Source organism: Lepidochelys kempii, chromosome 14, assembly GCF_965140285.1.
Source record: "Lepidochelys kempii isolate rLepKem1 chromosome 14, rLepKem1.hap1, whole genome shotgun sequence".
Classification (NCBI taxonomy): Eukaryota; Metazoa; Chordata; order Testudines; family Cheloniidae; genus Lepidochelys; species Lepidochelys kempii.
In genome coordinates this window covers 37,404,504-37,420,769 of record NC_136393.1, presented here as the reverse complement: position 1 = coordinate 37,420,769, position 16,266 = coordinate 37,404,504, and the positions used below count along the sequence as shown (strand labels likewise).

The 16,266-nt window shown below is 52.6% G+C and overlaps 1 protein-coding gene across 2 annotated transcripts; it reads left to right on the top strand.

Moving 5' to 3' along the window:
* Positions 1 to 3,603: 3,603 nt before the first annotated feature.
* On the top strand, positions 3,604 to 15,917 carry LOC140897813 (E3 ubiquitin-protein ligase TRIM39). 2 transcript variants are annotated; one of them, XM_073310910.2, is made up of 7 exons: positions 3,604 to 4,422; positions 7,698 to 7,793; positions 8,658 to 8,888; positions 9,274 to 9,296; positions 10,500 to 10,627; positions 12,468 to 12,500; positions 14,396 to 15,917. In XM_073310910.2, the coding sequence occupies exons 1-7, from the start codon at positions 4,003 to 4,005 to the stop codon at positions 14,908 to 14,910; spliced, it is 1,446 nt and encodes a 481-aa protein (XP_073167011.2). In that variant the 5' UTR covers positions 3,604 to 4,002; the 3' UTR covers positions 14,911 to 15,917. The 2 variants fall into 2 exon arrangements, with proteins under 2 accessions (XP_073167011.2, XP_073167012.2); XM_073310911.2 differs by having other exon boundaries at positions 3,608 to 4,422; positions 10,512 to 10,627.
* The last annotated feature ends 349 nt before the right edge of the window (positions 15,918 to 16,266 follow it).

Here is a 16,266-nt window from a genome sequence, read left to right as displayed (position 1 = left end):
TAGGGGCTGGGCGGCTCGGGCTCAGCATGAAATGTCCCCATTAACTTCATTTACTCACAGGAGTAAAGTTAAACCCCTGTGAGCAAGCGTCTGCAGGATTGGGCCCTTAGAGAGCTGCTGGCAAGGGGCAGTAAGGCCCAGAGCCCCAACAGTATTTAGGCACCTAACCCATGGGAGTTAGGTGCCTAAATACTTAGGCGAATCTGGGGCCGAAGTGCACTCCTTCCTCTCCCCTCCCCATTACACAATACCAGAGGGGAGCAGGGCAGGAATTGTCTCTCTCAGAGGACCTGTCCCCACAATCACACCCCCCTCCCAGACCTGCTCCAGATGTGGGCCAGATCACGCGCCAACTGACGCTTAGGTGGGAGAGACACAGCGATGCGGAATTGGGGTTCCCGCCTCGGAGATACAACCCAACCCCCACCCCGGGGTATCGAGGATGCTCCTGAGCCCATAACACTGGACAGCTGGCAGCATACAATGGGCAGCCTTACGGAGTGCTCAGGGCAGCGCCCTCAAAAGAGGGACGACCCCGGGAAAGCCTGGAGAACTGGCAACCCCGTTCAGAGCAGTCACAGGCACAACGAGCGAGGACCTGGCAGCGCCTGTCCCTCTGCGGCTGCTGCAGCTGGCATCAGTCACTGGCACAGCTACTCCTCCACTGTCTCCCCAGCACTGAGATCCAGTGCACTTCTCCTTGGAGCTCGGCCTGGGGGGGACCCAGGGGCGGCGCTCGGCTCCTGGCTTCCGCCAGCCGCCAGTGAGTGCCCTGGGCCTGGCACAGCTGTGGTCAGGCTCCAGCCATGCCCGCCTGTTTGGGGGTTGTTGCAGGAGGAGGCCCACAGGGATGTCTGTCTGCCTAAGTTGGCCTAGCGCAGGGGTCGGCAACCTTTCAGAGGTGGTGGGCCGAGTCTTCATTTATTCACTTTAATTTAAGGTTTCGCATGCCAGTAATGCATTTTAACGTTTTCAGAAGGTCTCTCGCTATGTCTATATATTATATAACTAAACTATTGTCGTGTGTACAGTAAGCAAGGTTTTCAAAATGTTTAAGAAGCTTCATTTAAAATTAAATTAAAATGCTGATCTTATGCTGCCGGCCCGCTCAGCCCGTTGCCGGCCTGGGGTTCCGTTCACCGAGGCCGGCAGCGGGCTGAATGGGGCCTGTGGCCGGGACCCCGGGTGGCAAGGGGCCAGCAGCCAGAACCCCAGACCAGCAGGGGGATAAGCGGGGCCGGCAGCCGGGACCCCAGACCAGCCATGGGCTGAGTGGCTCAGCCTGCTGCCGGTTTGGGGTTCCGTCCGCCGGCTCCTGTCAGCCAGGATCCCGGCTGCCGGCCCCGCTCAGCCCGCTGCCGGTCTGGGGTCCCGGCCCTGTCCACATAGAGTAGGTACCTACCTTCTCCCCGGTTCTAGCCAGTCTCTTTCTCTCTCTGCACTGAGAGGAGGGTGGGAGTGTGCTGAGAACAGGGCTGGGGGTGAAGGAGCAGGCTGGGGGTTGGGGCAGGAGGTTTGGGTGTGGAGTGCTTACCTGGGCAGCTCCCATTTGGTGCGAGGGGTGCAGGTGGGAATGTGGGCATGTGTGTGTGTGCAGGAGCTCCTCTTTGGTGCTCAGGGTGCGGGTGGGAATGTGGGGGGTTCAAGAGTCAGGGCATGGGGTGTGGGGAGCTGGGTATGTGAGGAGGGTGCAGGAGTCAGGGCAGGGGGCTGGGGGTGTGGGCTGGGGTCGTGGGAGTGCTCCCAGCCCCCTGCCCTGAGCGGCTCATGGCAGGGGGCTGGAGGGGATATGCCCTGATTCCACTCTGCTTTTCCCTCTCCCCCTCCGTAGCAAGGGCCTATCGGCAGCAGGGAGGGAGAGAAGGAGGGGCAGGAACCCAGCACGCTGGGGGAAGAGGCGGGTGGAGAGGGAAGCTTGCCTGCCCTGCAAGGAGAGAGCGGGGGGCCGGGGGCGGAAAAGAGCAGGCCGGGCAGGATTTTTAATGGCACGCTGCTGTCTGCCGGGGTCCGGCAGACAGCAGCGTGCCATTAAAAATTGGCTTGCATGCCATCTTTGGCACATGTTCCATAGGTTGCCGATCCCTGCCCTAACGCCTGCATGGGGCTCACTCCCAGCTTCAGCTGCACTTTGACCTGGATCAGAATGTTGGGAACCATTAGGAAAGGGATAGATAAGAAAATATCATATTGCCGCTATATAAATCTATCACACACCCATGTCTTGAATTAGGAGGTTGGACTAGAGGTCTCTTCCAACCCTGATATTCTGTGATACTGCGTGCAGATGTAGTCACCCCATCTCAGAAGACAGGTTTCAGAGTAACAGCCGTGTTAGTCTGTATTCGCAAAAAGAAAAGGAGTACTTGTGGCACCTTAGAGACTAACCAATTTATTAGAGCATAAGCTTTCGTGAGCTACAGCTCACTTCATCAGATGCATATCGTGGAAACTGCAGCAGACTTTATATATACACAGAGAATATGAACCAATACCTCCTCCCACCCCACTGTCCTGCTGGTAATAGCTTATCTAAAGTGATCATCAGGTGGGCCATTTCCAGCACAAATCCAGGTTTTCTCACCCTCCACCCCCCCACACAAATTCACTCTCCTGCTGGTGATAGCCCATCCAAAGTGACAACTCTTTACACAATGTGCATGACAATCAAGTTGGGCTATTTGCTGCATAAATCCAGGTTTTCTCACATCCCCCCCACCCCCATACACACACAAACTCACTCTCCTGCTGGTAATAGCTCATCCAAACTGACCACTCTTCAAGTTTAAATCCAAGTTAAACCAGAACATCTGGGGGGGGGGGGGGATTGTCATGCACATTGTGTAAAGAGTTGTCACTTTGGATCGGCTATCACCAGCAGGAGAGTGAATTTGTGTGGGGGGGTGGAGGGTGAGAAAACCTGGATTTGTGCTGGAAATGGCCCACCTGATGATCACTTTAGATAAGCTATTACCAGCAGGACAGTGGGGTGGGAGGAGGTATTGGTTCATATTCTCTGTGTATATATAAAGTCTGCTGCAGTTTCCACGATATGCATCTGATGAAGTGAGCTGTAGCTCACGAAAGCTTATGCTCTAATAAATTGGTTAGTCTCTAAGGTGCCACAAGTACTCCTTTTCTTTTTGCATCTCAGAAGAGTTATATTAGAATTGGAAAAAGGTTCAGAAAAGGGCAACAAAAATTAGTAGGGGGGAACAGCTTCCATATGAGGAGAGATTAATGAGACTGGGACTTTTCAGCTTGGAAAAGAGATGACTAAGTGGGGGATATGATAGAGGTCTATAAAATCATGACTGTGTGGAGAAAGTAAATAAGGAAGTGTTATTTATTCCTTCTCATAACACAAGAACTAGGAGTCATCAAATGAAATTAACAGGCAGTAGGTTTAAAACAAACAAAAAGAAGTATTTTTTCACACAATGCACAGTCAACCTGTGGAACTCTTTGCCGGAGGATGTTGTGAAGGCCAAGACTATAACACGGTTCACAAAAGAACTAGATAAGTTCATGGAGCATAGGTCCATCAGTGGCTATTAGCCAGGATGGGCAGGGATCGTGCCCGTAGCCTCTGTTTGCCAGAAGCTGGGAATGGGCGACAGGGGATGGATCACTTGACGATTGCCTGTCTTGTTCATTCCCTCTGGGACACCTGGCATCGGCCACTGTCGGAAGACAGGATACTGGGCTAGATGCACCATTCGTGTGACTCAATATTGATGTTCTTATTAAACTCCCCCTCTCTGCCCCCCTAAAACACCAGACAGAGATTGATTTGTTTCCCTGAGCACCAACGCTGGGAATTTGACGTGGCTCCCTGCCCACAGAGAGAGTCACATTTCTCCCCAGTCTGGAGCCCTTCCTAGACTGAAACTGTCAGCCACAGCTCACAGGAACAGCAGCAAATCAGCCAGATCTAAGGGGAACGCCCCATAGGCTGAGCAGAGGCTGAACACAGGGAAATGAAACTAACCCTGTCACGCTGCCATGGCCGCAGACAGCCCTGTACTAAGTCTCCAGGATGAACTCTCTTGTTCCATCTGCCTGGAGTATTTCAAAGAGCCGGTGTCTATCCACTGCGGGCACAACTACTGCAGGGCCTGCATCAGCCAGTTCTGGGGGGAGATGGATACAAACTTCTCCTGCCCCCAGTGCAGAGAAACCGCCCAGCAGAAGCTTTTCAGGCCCAACAGGGAGCTGGGGAAAGTTGTAGAAATAGCCAGGCAGCTGAGTTTCCAGGTCGCAGTGACGGCCCCCGGAGGGGAGCAAGGGTGTGAGACACACCGGGAGGCCCTGAAACTCTTTTGTGACACGGATCACCAACTAATCTGTGTGATCTGCAGAGAGTCGCAGGTTCACAGAGCTCACACGGTGTTCCCAGTGGAGGAGGCGGCCCAGGAGTACAAGGTAAGGCCTTCCACGGTAAACATCTGATGAAGTGAGCTGTAGCTCACGAAAGCTCATGCTCAAATAAATTGGTTAGTCTCTAAGGTGCCACAAGTACTCCTTTTCTTTTTGCGAATACAGACTAACACGGCTGTTCCTCTGAAAGGTAAGGCCTGGGTGTCTTGTGTTTCAGAGTAGCAGCCGTGTTAGTTTGTATCTGCAAAAAGAACAGGCGTACGTGTGGCACCTTAGAGACTAACAAATTTATTTGAGCATAAGCTTTCGTGAGCTACAGCTCACTTCGTCGGATGCATAGAATGAAAAATACAGTGGGGAGATTTTATATACAGAGAGAACATGAAACAATGGGTGTTACCATACACACTGTAACGAGAGTGATCAGGAAAGGTGAGCTATTACCAGTTTTGTTTTGTTTTGATGATAGTTATTTTCTATATTTTGGCTGGCGTAATGCCCCAGTGAAAGTCCCCAGAGCAGGGGGCAGCTGGCCCGCGCCGGACGCTTGGAGAGAAGTGAAAAAACCAGTGGTATAGTGACTGAACCGTGACAGCATCACTTTGGCTGAAGACAGGTTCTAGGTAATGCATAGTCATGGATCCCGAGGACAGCTAGCAGACTAGCATTGGTGGCGTAGCAGTTAGCATGGCTGCTTTCCAAGCAGTCTGTCTGGGTTCAGTGCCAAACAAACATGATGTTTTCCTCAGCTCTTCCCCTGCTTTTACCCCAGCAAAGCAGTGTTGCCAAGCAGAGAGAGGAGAGGCGCTCCCTTGCCATACCGAGGGCTCTGTGTGGCACAATGGATAGCGTGTTGGACTGCTAGGGAGCAGTGCCTGGCCTGCCTGCATGACGACAGTCATTCAAAGGCTGTGTGTTCAGATCCCACCGGAGTCACTTTAGCTGCTTTCCTGGCTACCATTGTGGCTTGTACGCAATAGGTAGGGCCCTACCAAATTCACGGGCCATCTTGGTCAATTTCACAGTCATAGGATTTTAAAAATCGTAAGTGTCATGATTTCAGCTATTTAAATCAGGAATTTCACGGTGTTGTAACTGTAGGGGTCCTGACCCAAAAAGGAGTTGGTGGAGGGGGTTGGAGTGCTCTTGTTGCTGGCGGCGGTGCTGCCTTCAGAGCTGGGCCGCTGGAGAGTGCTGGCCGCGGGCCAGGAGCCCAGCTCTGAAGGCAGAGCCGCCGCCCGCAGCGGCGCAGAAGTAAGGATGGCCTGGTGTGGGATGGCCACCCTTACTTCTGCGCTGCTGCCTGCAGAGCTGGGCCCTCAGTCAGCAGCTGCCGCTCTCCGGCCGCCCAGCTCTGAACTCAGTGCAGGAGTAAGGGTGGCAATACTGGTACCCCCTTAAATAACCTTGCAACCCCCCTGCCACACCATTTTGGGTCAGGACCCCCAATTTGAGAAATGCTGGTCTCCCCCTGTGAAATCTGTATAGTATAGGGCAAAAGCTCACGAAAGACCAGATTTCACAGGGGAAGACCAGATTTCACCGTCTGTGATGCATTTTAGTGGCCGTGAATTTGGTAGGGTCCTAGCAATAGTCAGCCACTTGAGTGCAGCCAAATGGGGCCAAGACAAGGGCCGAAAGGCGCGCCTGGCTACCAGTAGGTAGAAGCCTCTACCTGTGTCTCCGCTCAGCAGGGAGACGTATTTAACCCCCTAGAGAATTAAGGAAAAAATGGGAAGGAGAAAAAGAAACCAAAGCCTCTTCCAATGGCTGAGGCCTGGTACAAGCCTTCTGCGGCTGCTCCTTTCAGGCCTATCTGGGTGCCCCCTTCTGGCCGTACCAGGGTTGGGGCACTGCCACTGAGCAGTGGGCAGCTGGGGTCCAGCAATCCCTGGCCTCACACTGAAGAGCCCAACTTTTAAGCCTCTCCACTAACTTAGGTGTCGACTCTTAAGCCACCCCACCTTGTGCTGCAGTATTTAGCCTTCTTGTGTGGGTTCTCTTGCCGGGGAGAACGGGCCCTGCTGGGCTCCATTGGAGGAGGAAACCTGGGCTGGAAAGGATTGTGGTCAGCTGGTCAAGCTCGTGCCCCAGCAGCTCAGGCCAGTGCTCTGACGAGTGTGGGAGGCAGCTGAGGAGGGTGGCAGGCCCGTGGCCTTGGGCCCCAGAGAGGGGAAGAGAGGAGGTGGCCAGACACTCGTCCTGGCAGGCTCGCCCTGCTCTCCTTCTCCTCTCAGATGTGCCTTCCTCCCCTCAGAGTGGCCATTCCCGCCTCTGGCACCTGGATTCTCCCCACATCCCGAGCAGGGAAGCCCCCTGCGCCAGGTGTTGCGGGGCCCTTTCCCAATTTGCTGGAGGGCTCCGCCCTGGAGTGTAGGTCTTGGGGGAAAAGGCAAAGGCTTGTCTCAAAGGCTGATTTTCCAGAGATGGCAGCCAGGGAGCTGCTCTGCTTTGCACCTAGGCTCTGCTTTCACCCTCTCTACTGAGAGTGAAGATGAAGATTAAACCACCTTTAGCCCTTCAGCTCCACGGAAGGTTTCTGTCCACCCTGAGCTGGCTGTAAGACACCTGGGCTAGGATGTGGCCGGTGTAGCACCCCGTGAATGTCCCCACCAGAGACTGTCCCTGGAGCAGGTGGCAGCTGGTCTGTGCCAGACTTTGGGAGCCAGCCACCAGAACCCCTCAGGGCTCAGGAGGGAAGTGAAGAAAACAGCAGTATAGATAATTGAACTCCGCCAGTGTCACTTTGGCTGCAATCTGGCTGAAAACAGGTTCTAGGTAATGCATAGTCATGGATCTTGACAGCTCCCAGTAAGGCAGCATTGGTTGTGTAGTGGTTGGCATGGCTGCTTTCCAAGCAATTCGTTCGGGTTCAATTCCCAGCCAGCTCAGTGTTTTCCTCACATCTTCACCTGCTTTTACCACAGCAATTGCAGTGTTGCAAAGTAGAGAGAAGAGATGAGGTGCCCAACCCATCCATCGCGCAATGGAAAGTGTTTTGGACTTCTAAGGAACAGCACCTAGTATGGTTTGGTTTGACAGTCATTCAAAGGTTGTGGGTTCAAATCCTCCCAGAGTCACTGTAGCTGTCTGCCATTCTGGCTGTTACAGAATAGACAGCCACTTGAGGACAGAAAGGCGCACCGGGCTACTTGGCCATGCTGAGGGGAGGAGGGTCCAGGCCAGCTGGTGCCAGAGGGAGGCCCTCTCTTGTGCACAGGGCTTGGTAGGGAGGACAGACTCCCTGATTCCTGCTGAGGAAACTGTCCACAAACACACACAAAAAGTTAGTTCCAGCCATGTTATTTTTCTTCGCTCAGAAACAAATCCAGACCCGGCTGCAGACTCTGAAGGAAGAGAGAGAAAAACTCCTAGGGTTGAAAGTGTCAGCAGAAGGGAGAAGCCGGGAGTATCTGGTATGTGTGTCCAGTGTTATCACTCAGCAGAAACATGGTGTGGGAGTCTGTCTCCCTGGATGAGTGTGGGGATGGGGGTGTGTGTGTCTCTGACCACGTCTGGTGGGATCACGGGGAACCAATATTCCAGTCAGTTCCTGCCTGGGGATGGTCTCACATGGCTTAAACTGACCTTTGCCCTCCCTGAATTCTGGGCCCTCCAGGCAAGTTAGAGCAGCCTCGGGGTTGCACAAGCTGACTTTGGCTCCCCAAGGGACCCGAGTAGCAGAGACCAGCTGGGATACAGTGGGCTTTTTCCACGCTGCTGTTGTACCTCTTATTCCATAGGCTGGGAGCAGGACTACTGTCGAACATAAATGCCATTCTACCCTGGTCGGGGCAACCCGCAGCACAGGGTTATTCTCAGTGCAATTTAAAAAGGCCTGAAAATTGGGCTTCCCGTGTCTGTGCATGTTGCCCTTTGGGCATATCCCTGTCTCTCCATGGGCTGGATTGTGCCAGCGATTTCTACCCTTCAGTGAGGCTGGACCAGATCCCGAGGATCTCAGAACAGCCCTGAGGGAGCTCAGCAGCTGCTACAGCCATGGTAGGGATGCAATTGCTACTCTGGCCAGTGCAGGCTGTGGGGCCATGGCCCTGCCTCCTCCCTTCCCAGACATCAGAGAAAGTAGGACCAAGATGGATGTTCTTGGCAAAATCTTCTCTCTGACAACTCGGAGAAAGTTCCTCTCTAAATGGCAAGTTCTGAAGTTTGGATCTGCAATGAAATTTGCCCCATTGCACAGTCAGGGCCCAGGGAAATATCCCCTGACCCTCTCCACATCCCTGACCTGCCTTTTCCCTCTTTCTGTCTGTTCATGGCAGGAGGAGACAGACGCCCAGAGGCAGAAGATCATGTCTGAATTTGAGCAGCTGCGGCAGTTCCTGGAGGAACAAGAGCGACTCCTGCTGGCCCGGCTGGCAGAGCTAGAGAAGGGAATGACAAAAATGAGGGATGAAAATGTCACCAAACTCTGCAAGGAGATTTCCCATCTCAACGAGCTGATCCATGAGATGGAGGGGAAGTGCCGGCAGCCAGCAAGTGAATTCCTACAGGTGAGATCTTGGCTCCTAGTATAGACTTGGCAAGCTGGGAAATATTATGTGAATCACACTATTGCACCCATTATAAAGCTGGAGGAACGGTGGCACAGCCAGATGATGTAACTTACCCAAGTCACTAAGGGTGTCCAGGGCAGTTCAAGGAACAGAGCCCAGATCTCCTGCGTCCAAGGTCAGTGCTTTAACCACAAGGCTGCCGGCTGGAACAGGAGCCTGGGCTCTGTCTTTGCAATGCGACGGTGCTAACCGTGACGCTGCCGAACGCACCTCCCTGGGAATGAGGCGTGTGCCCCCTTCATCCGTGGGACATAGAAACAGGTTCAGTGACCACGCGTTCTTTGTTATCACTGTGAGACTGAGCTTCCTTTCTTCTCTCTAGGACGTCAGAAGCACCCTGAGCAGGTATGTGGCATCTTCTCAGTCCCCTCTCTCGCTTCACTGTGCTTGGGCCCATGTCCAATCCTCATCTCCTTCACAGACAACAGCAAAGCATGCAGGGCAGGGTATTCAGGCATTTGCCCCCCTCTGGTGAAGCAAAACTTGGGCTGGATGCTCTTTAATTATTAACCTGAATATAGGAACTTGCTATAAAAACTCCATGGCCCACCTGTGCCACAACAACTGGCACTGTCTACACCAGGGGTTAGGTCAGTAAAACTGTATTGCTCAGGGGTGTGGATTTTTCACACCCCTGAGTGACAGCGTTATACCGATGTAAGTTTGTAGTGTAGACCTGGAATTAATCCAAAGAGTGACAGAGCTGTAGTGATCTGCCAGTTCAAAGTGTCTGTCAGGGTGGACCCAAAGTGTGTTTCAGGATTCTGGCCCTGTCAGATATCAAGCAGCAAAGAGATGGAAAATTTTCCTGTGACTTTGCTTTATTTCCATCATTCAGCTTCCAAGCTCACAGGAATGAGCTTTCTTGCAGGTAGCATTTCCAAGGTGCAATAGGGCCATTAACCAATCCTTTGTATTGTGATGTTTCTTGATGGCCCATCTGATTTTGACAGTCCTTTTGGGTGGGCTGGGGGGACAGTTCCCATGCGTGGGTTCCCAAATTCACAGCAAACATTCTCAAAGTTATAGAGTGTACATATACATATTTTTTATAGCATGGAATATCGGCATTACAAGTGAGATTAGTGTGGGCAGCAATTTACAAGCATTTTACAGGTTTCAGAGTAACAGCCGTGTTAGTCTGTATTCGCAAAAAGAAAAGGAGTACTTGTGGCACCTTAGAGCATTTCACAGAATCTCAATACTAAATACATTCTTATAAGACTAATAGCTATTCTGAGCAAAACTAACACACAAGTGAACCAGTCTGGTCTCAAGCTATGAGTTTTCCAGTTCTTCGCTAATGCCTGCAGCCCAGGCAAGAGCTGGCATCTGGCCTGCCAGCGTCACAGGGGTCACTATAAGAGAGACTTGCTCCGCCATTGGTTGGGCTGGACCTGTTCTGAGGCTGGGTTACACAGGGAAATGTGCTCAACTTAACAGCTTTCACAGCCCATCTGCTTCCACTGACATGTGACTGATATTAAATGATGAATGCCAAAATAATGGAGAATAACGATGAAGTAATCAAATGATGAATCAGAACAGCCTGTCTCCTAGGTGCGAGAAGGGGCAATTCCAGCAGCCAGTGGAGATTTCTCCTGAGCTGGAGAAGAGACTCAGCGATTTCTCTCCGAAAATCCTTGTTCTAAAGGAGACTCTGAAGAAATTGAAAGGTACAACCAGGAAGGGATCTAGAAAGGGAAATAAAAAGTTGTCTCCAGAATTGTGGGATTTGCTGACCAATCAACTGCTAATTTAAAACTAACGGAAAAGAGATAGATCAATATTCTTGAATGAGGGGACTGGGCTGGTGAATTTTCTAGGGCAAATGAAATTTTGATTTCGAAACAACTATGATATGAATGTGAATCATTGTCACCTTAATTTGTTTGCCTGAATTATAGAGGAATGTAATCTCTTTGGAGGAAGCAAGCGTTACGGCCATACAGAGTGCTCTGATCTTATTTCTGCCTGGGTTGAATTTCAGTCTGGCCTCAGTAGAAATTCCCTGGGCATAAATAAAGTTCATGACTGATCAGAGAGGACAACACAAGTCTGATGCATGAAGTCCTCCTTACACCGTATTAAGTGGACTTAAGTCATGCACAGGTTGATCATTCTACATGGGGGAGGGGAGACATTTCACATTCACTCTTAGGCCTTGTCTACACGGCCGCTTTACAGCGCTGCAACTTTCTTGCTCAGGGGCGTTAACCTCCCCCCCCCGCAAGTGCTGCAAGTTTCAGCGCTGTAAAGTGGCAGTGTAGACAGTGCACCAGCGCTGGGAGCTACTCCCCTTGTGGAGGTGGGTTTTTACAGCTCTGGGAGAGCTCACTCCCAGTGCTGGCATGCCCTTAGGGCTTGTCTACACTTCCATTTTAAAGCGCTCTAACTTGCTGGCTCGGGGGGGGGGTGAGAAATCACCCCCCTGAGTGCAGCAAGTCTGGGCCGCGCTCCCAGTGCTCGGAGCTAACCCCCTCGTGGAGGTGGATTACCAGGAGCACTGGGAGACCTCTCTCCCAGCGCCTGCGCGGGACCACACTCGCACTTCAAAGCGGTGCCGCGGGACAGTAGCGTAGCTAGGGGGGAAGCGGGGCAGCGGCTGCTCCCCCACCGAGCAGAAGTGACGCTTCTTTAATTACTTGGCGCCTTTACAATTTTTACTCACCCGGCGGCGCTCCGGGTCTTCGGCGGCGGGTTCGGGGGGGACCAGAGATGAAAAAAGGCACCACTCCCTGATACTCACCCGGCGGCTCCCTGGGTCTTCAGCAGCACTTTGGCGTCGGGTCCTTCACTCGCTCCGGTCTTTGGTGGCATTGGCCTTCAGTGCCGAAGACCAGAGCGAGTGAAGGACCCGACGCCGAAGCGCTGCTGAAGACCTAGAGCGCTGCCGGGTGAGTACAAGCGGGTGGCCTTTCTTAATCTCCCCTCCCCCTGTTTTTTCCACCTGGCTATGCCACTGCCATGGGAGCGCTCCCGCGGCAGAGCTTTGAAGTTTCCAGTGTAGCCATGCCCTTAATTTCTCTTTCTGTCTGGGTATCTCTGACCCTTTCCTTCTGCGTTTGGCCCAGCCGGCAAGCACATGTATCCTGATTATCTGTAAAACTGGGCCTTCAGTATTAAAGCTGGTCAAAACGTTTCATTCAAAAAAAGTTTGGTAGAAATTCCCATCCCCCCTGAAAAAAACACTTCCAAAACCACAAAGAAAACAAACAGAAACAAACAAACAAACCCCCCCTGATTTTGTTTTTATTTTTTTCCCCCAAAAATTCTCTAAATTTTGATTTTCCAGGTCGTCATCCCCCTCCCCATTCTTTTTTGGCACCAAATACAAGTGGGGTATTTTTGTTTTGTTTTTTCACTTTTACATTTTTCTTTCTCTTTTGCCACCGTGTAATATTTAAACACTTCTTCTTGTTATGTCCCCAAATTCATCCCAGCTCTGGTTATGGACGGCAGAAATCCCACCATAACGTGACAGCATGACATCTTATCTTTCTCCTCTCTCTCTAGACACCCTGCCCTCCGAACTGGAGAGAGAATGGGGTGAGTACCTCTGGGAAAGGTGGGGCCGGGGAAGAAGGCTGCAAATGGGAAGAGATCATAACAGTTTGTGTTGGTGACCCTGGATTCACTTGCTGAAGAAGCTTCTGAGATCAACAAAACCAAAGCTGCTATGACTAGAGAATGGGCATTCCAGAGAGGGGGATGGCTTTAAACACTCCAGCATATTAACCCCTTAACTGGTTGGACCGAGCCTCTTGCTGTCTCCGGTCATCCTCTTCGATCTCTCTCTCTTGCCGGGTTGGGGGGTCTCCCTTCACCCTGTCCTTGGGGACTCTCTCCTGGGTGCTCCATCTTGTCCACCCAGGTGGGGAGGAGACCCTCTCCTGCTGGTGCCTCCTTCTCTTCCTCCCCTTGTGGGCTGGGGGCCCTTTCTTGTCCTTGCCATCCATCCCCCGTTTGCTGGGGCAGGGGAGTGTCTCATCACCCCTCCTCCACCTTCCACGTGCTGCTGACCCATCCCTCTGCCCCACACCCAGTGTCAATCCCCAGCCCCTTCCTTTTGAAGTGGGGTTTGCACAATGTCCCTCCTGTGTACGGTCCTACCAATTTCACGGCTTTGAAAAACGCGTCACAGACTGTGAAATCTGATCTCCCCTGTGAAATCTGGCTATGACGGGGGAGGGACATGGCTGGGGGTGCCCCAGCCTTGGGCTCCCACTGTGGGCTGGGCTCCAGCTGCTAGTCCCAGTCCAGGCTAGGGAGGGACAGGACTTCCTCTTCTCCTGCAGGGGCTGCTCTGAGAGGCAGGTCAGACTCACCTCCCCCCAGGCGCAGGAAGCTCTGCAGATGCTGGCTGGGACAGCTCCTGATCCCCCCATACCCTGCGACCCTCACTTCTGCGCTGCTGCTGCTGCTGCAGGCTTTAGAGCCTGGCGCCCAGCCAGCAGCCGCTGCTCTCCGGCTGCCCAGCTCTGAAGGCAGAGCCCCCACCACCAGCAGCGCAGAAGTAAGGGTGGCAATCCCACAACCCCCCTACAATAGCCTTGTGACCCCCCCCCATGGCCTCCTTTTGGGTTGGGACCCCCACGGTTACAACACTGTCAAATTTCAGATGTAAACACCTGAGACCGTGAAAATCCCATGACTGTGACACTGACCAGAGTAGGTCCCTACCAAATTTATGGTCCATTTATTTGCCATCTCCTGCTTCCTCCCTCCTGGCTGGCAGGGCTGGGGAGGCATCTCCCCAGCAGCCCTCCCTATAGGCGCCGACTCCATGGGTGCTCGGGGGCTGGAGCACCCACAGGGAAAAAAATGGTGGGAGCTGAGAACCCACCGGCAGCCCCCCATCAGTTCCCCCTCTGCCCCCAGTGTTTGCTGTCCGCTGGCAGGCCCCACTCATCAGCACCTCCCCCACCCTCCTGCAGCCTCCTGCCCACTGGGAGGGGGAGGAGCGAGGGCACCCGTGCTGGGGGGAGGGGTGGAACTGAGCGGAAAGAGGCGGGGTGGGGTGGAGTGGGGGCGGGGAGAGGAGGGATGGGGTGGGGCCTTGGAGGAAAGGGTGGAGTAGGGGCGGGGCCTGGGGGCAGAGCACCCCCCCCCCCCCCGCACATTAGAAAGTTGGTGCCTGTGGCCTCCCTCCCCTGCTCTCTCCCTGCTGCCGGGAGCAGGGCAGCCCCTGCAGGGGGACCAGGGAGATGCCACTGGGGAGGAGGCAGAATCTGCAGCCAAAAACGTCAGCTATAACAGCACCTCTAGGGCCTGGGAGGAAGGCCACCGAGAAATCCCTGCTCAGCCCCAGCACAGAGGCAGCTCCCTGCTGGGGCAAGGCAGGAAATTGGGAAGGGTCCCAGCCGGCTGGGGAGTGTGAGAAATGGTCCCAGCCTCCCCCAGGGCCGAGCTCTGCCCCTAACGCTCGGATTCTCTCCCCCCAGCGAGTGTGACTCTGGATCTAGACACGGCTCATCCCGAACTCGTCCTGTCTGAGGATCGGAAAGGCGTGAGGAGGGGACACAAGCGGCAGCTTCTTCCTGACAATCCGGAGAGATTTGACGCTGAGCTCTGCGTGCTGGGCTGTGAGGGGTTCACCTCTGGACGACATTTTTGGGAGGTGGAGGTGGGGGATGGAGGAGGCTGGGCCGTGGGAGTGGCCAGAGAGTCTGTGAGGAGGAAGGGAGAGTTTATTTTTCGACCTGAGAAGGGGATCTGGGCTGTGGGACTGTGGAAGGGTCGGTACTTGGTTATCACCTCTCCTGCGACCCCTCTGTCTCTGAGCTGGGTGCCCAGGAAGATCCGGGTGTCTCTGGACTATACACAGGGGCAGGTGGCATTTTTTGATGCGGATAGTGAAGCCCCGATCTTCACTTTCCCACCGGCCTCATTCATGGGGGAGCGAGTCCACCCCTGGCTCTGGGTGGAGATGGGATGCCAGCTCAGGCTGTGCCCCTGAGACGTGGGGTGAAATTCACCGCTGCACCTTTCCTCCAGGCAGAGGCTCCCCCGGCACCTGGACTCCCCGTTTCTGGGACTCTGGCCAAGTGCAGGAAGCCTCTGAACTGACACAACCTCAGGTTGCTGGATGTGATTAGGGCAGAGAGCCCAATCCCATTGCCCAGTCTAGCCCTAGCCACTCTGATTCTGGAGCGCTCTGGCAGTCTGCAGGTCCGATGGAGGGAGAGGGAGCCACAGGGTAGGGACAAAGGTGGGGACTGGAGAGCAGTTTTACTCCAGTGACTTCACTCCTGATTTACACCAGGGTAGGTGAGAGGGGAATCAGACCCAGTGACTCCCAAGGGGTCACTCCTGATTCACACTGGAGTGAGTGAGGCCAGGAGGAAATCACCTCCAATGGGAGTGACTCCTGATTGACACTGGTGTGCATGAGAGGGGAATTAGCTCCAATTATTCCAATGGGAGACATGGCTAGAAAGGGTTAAACATCCTGCAAAATAAATAACCCTCAAAAGACATGTAGGGAGATAATGTTTGTGTTTTTGTGTATTTACATATGTATGAGTAGGGTCTACAATGTAATCAACAGTCCCTGTCTATGCTGTATTCTGATAATTCAGAGGTCAAAAGAAGAGCCTATCATTTAAATGAATTCTAAACATGGGATATCTCGGTATTCATCTCTCTTTGAAATGTACTTTGAATGGTGGAGGAACAAGCAAATGGCCTTATGTTAATTCGTATAGCTAAGTATTGGTGATGTACCTCCTTCAAAGTCACCTAATTACCTTTTGTTCCCTGAGTAACTCCAACTTGTCAAAAGACATGAAATTGTATAAAAGATCCTTGGATCCTGATTCTGTCATCTTAGATTTGCTTAAGCGTCATCAGGGAAAGTTTGAGTCGCAAGACTGAGGTCCCACTTATGCTGGTACTCACTGAAGGTGATATTGGACATTGGACTATAATCTAGGAAGACAGGTTTCAGAGTAGCAGCCGTGTTAGTCTGTATTCGCAAAAAGAAAAGGAGGACTTGTGGCACCTTAGAGACTAACCAATTTATTTGAGCACAAGCTTTCGTGAGCTACAGCTCACTTCACTGGATGCAAGTGAGCTGTAGCTCACAGAAGTTTATGCTCAACTAAATTGGTTAGTCTCTAAGGTGCCACAAGTCCTCCTTTTCTTTTTATAATCTATGAAGTATTTCTGAAAGAACTCTTTGCAACCACAAAGCTCAGCATCTGTGCTATGAATCTGCACCTCAATAAATTGAACTCATGTCTGTATGTATATTGATCTTTTAACCATACTCTCTGTCTTTTGTTTTTAAATAAATTTTAATTTAGTTAATAAG

Excerpts from the sequence above, each read along its gene's own strand:
- LOC140897813 (XM_073310910.2), top strand. The coding sequence starts at position 4,003 with ATGGCCGCAGACAGCCCTGTACTAAGTCTCCAGGATGAACTCTCTTGT. Across the intron at positions 8,889-9,273 it reads CAGCAAGTGAATTCCTACAG|GACGTCAGAAGCACCCTGAG; the intron begins GTGAGATCTTGG and ends TCTTCTCTCTAG. Across the intron at positions 10,628-12,467 it reads GACTCTGAAGAAATTGAAAG|ACACCCTGCCCTCCGAACTG; the intron begins GTACAACCAGGA and ends CTCTCTCTCTAG.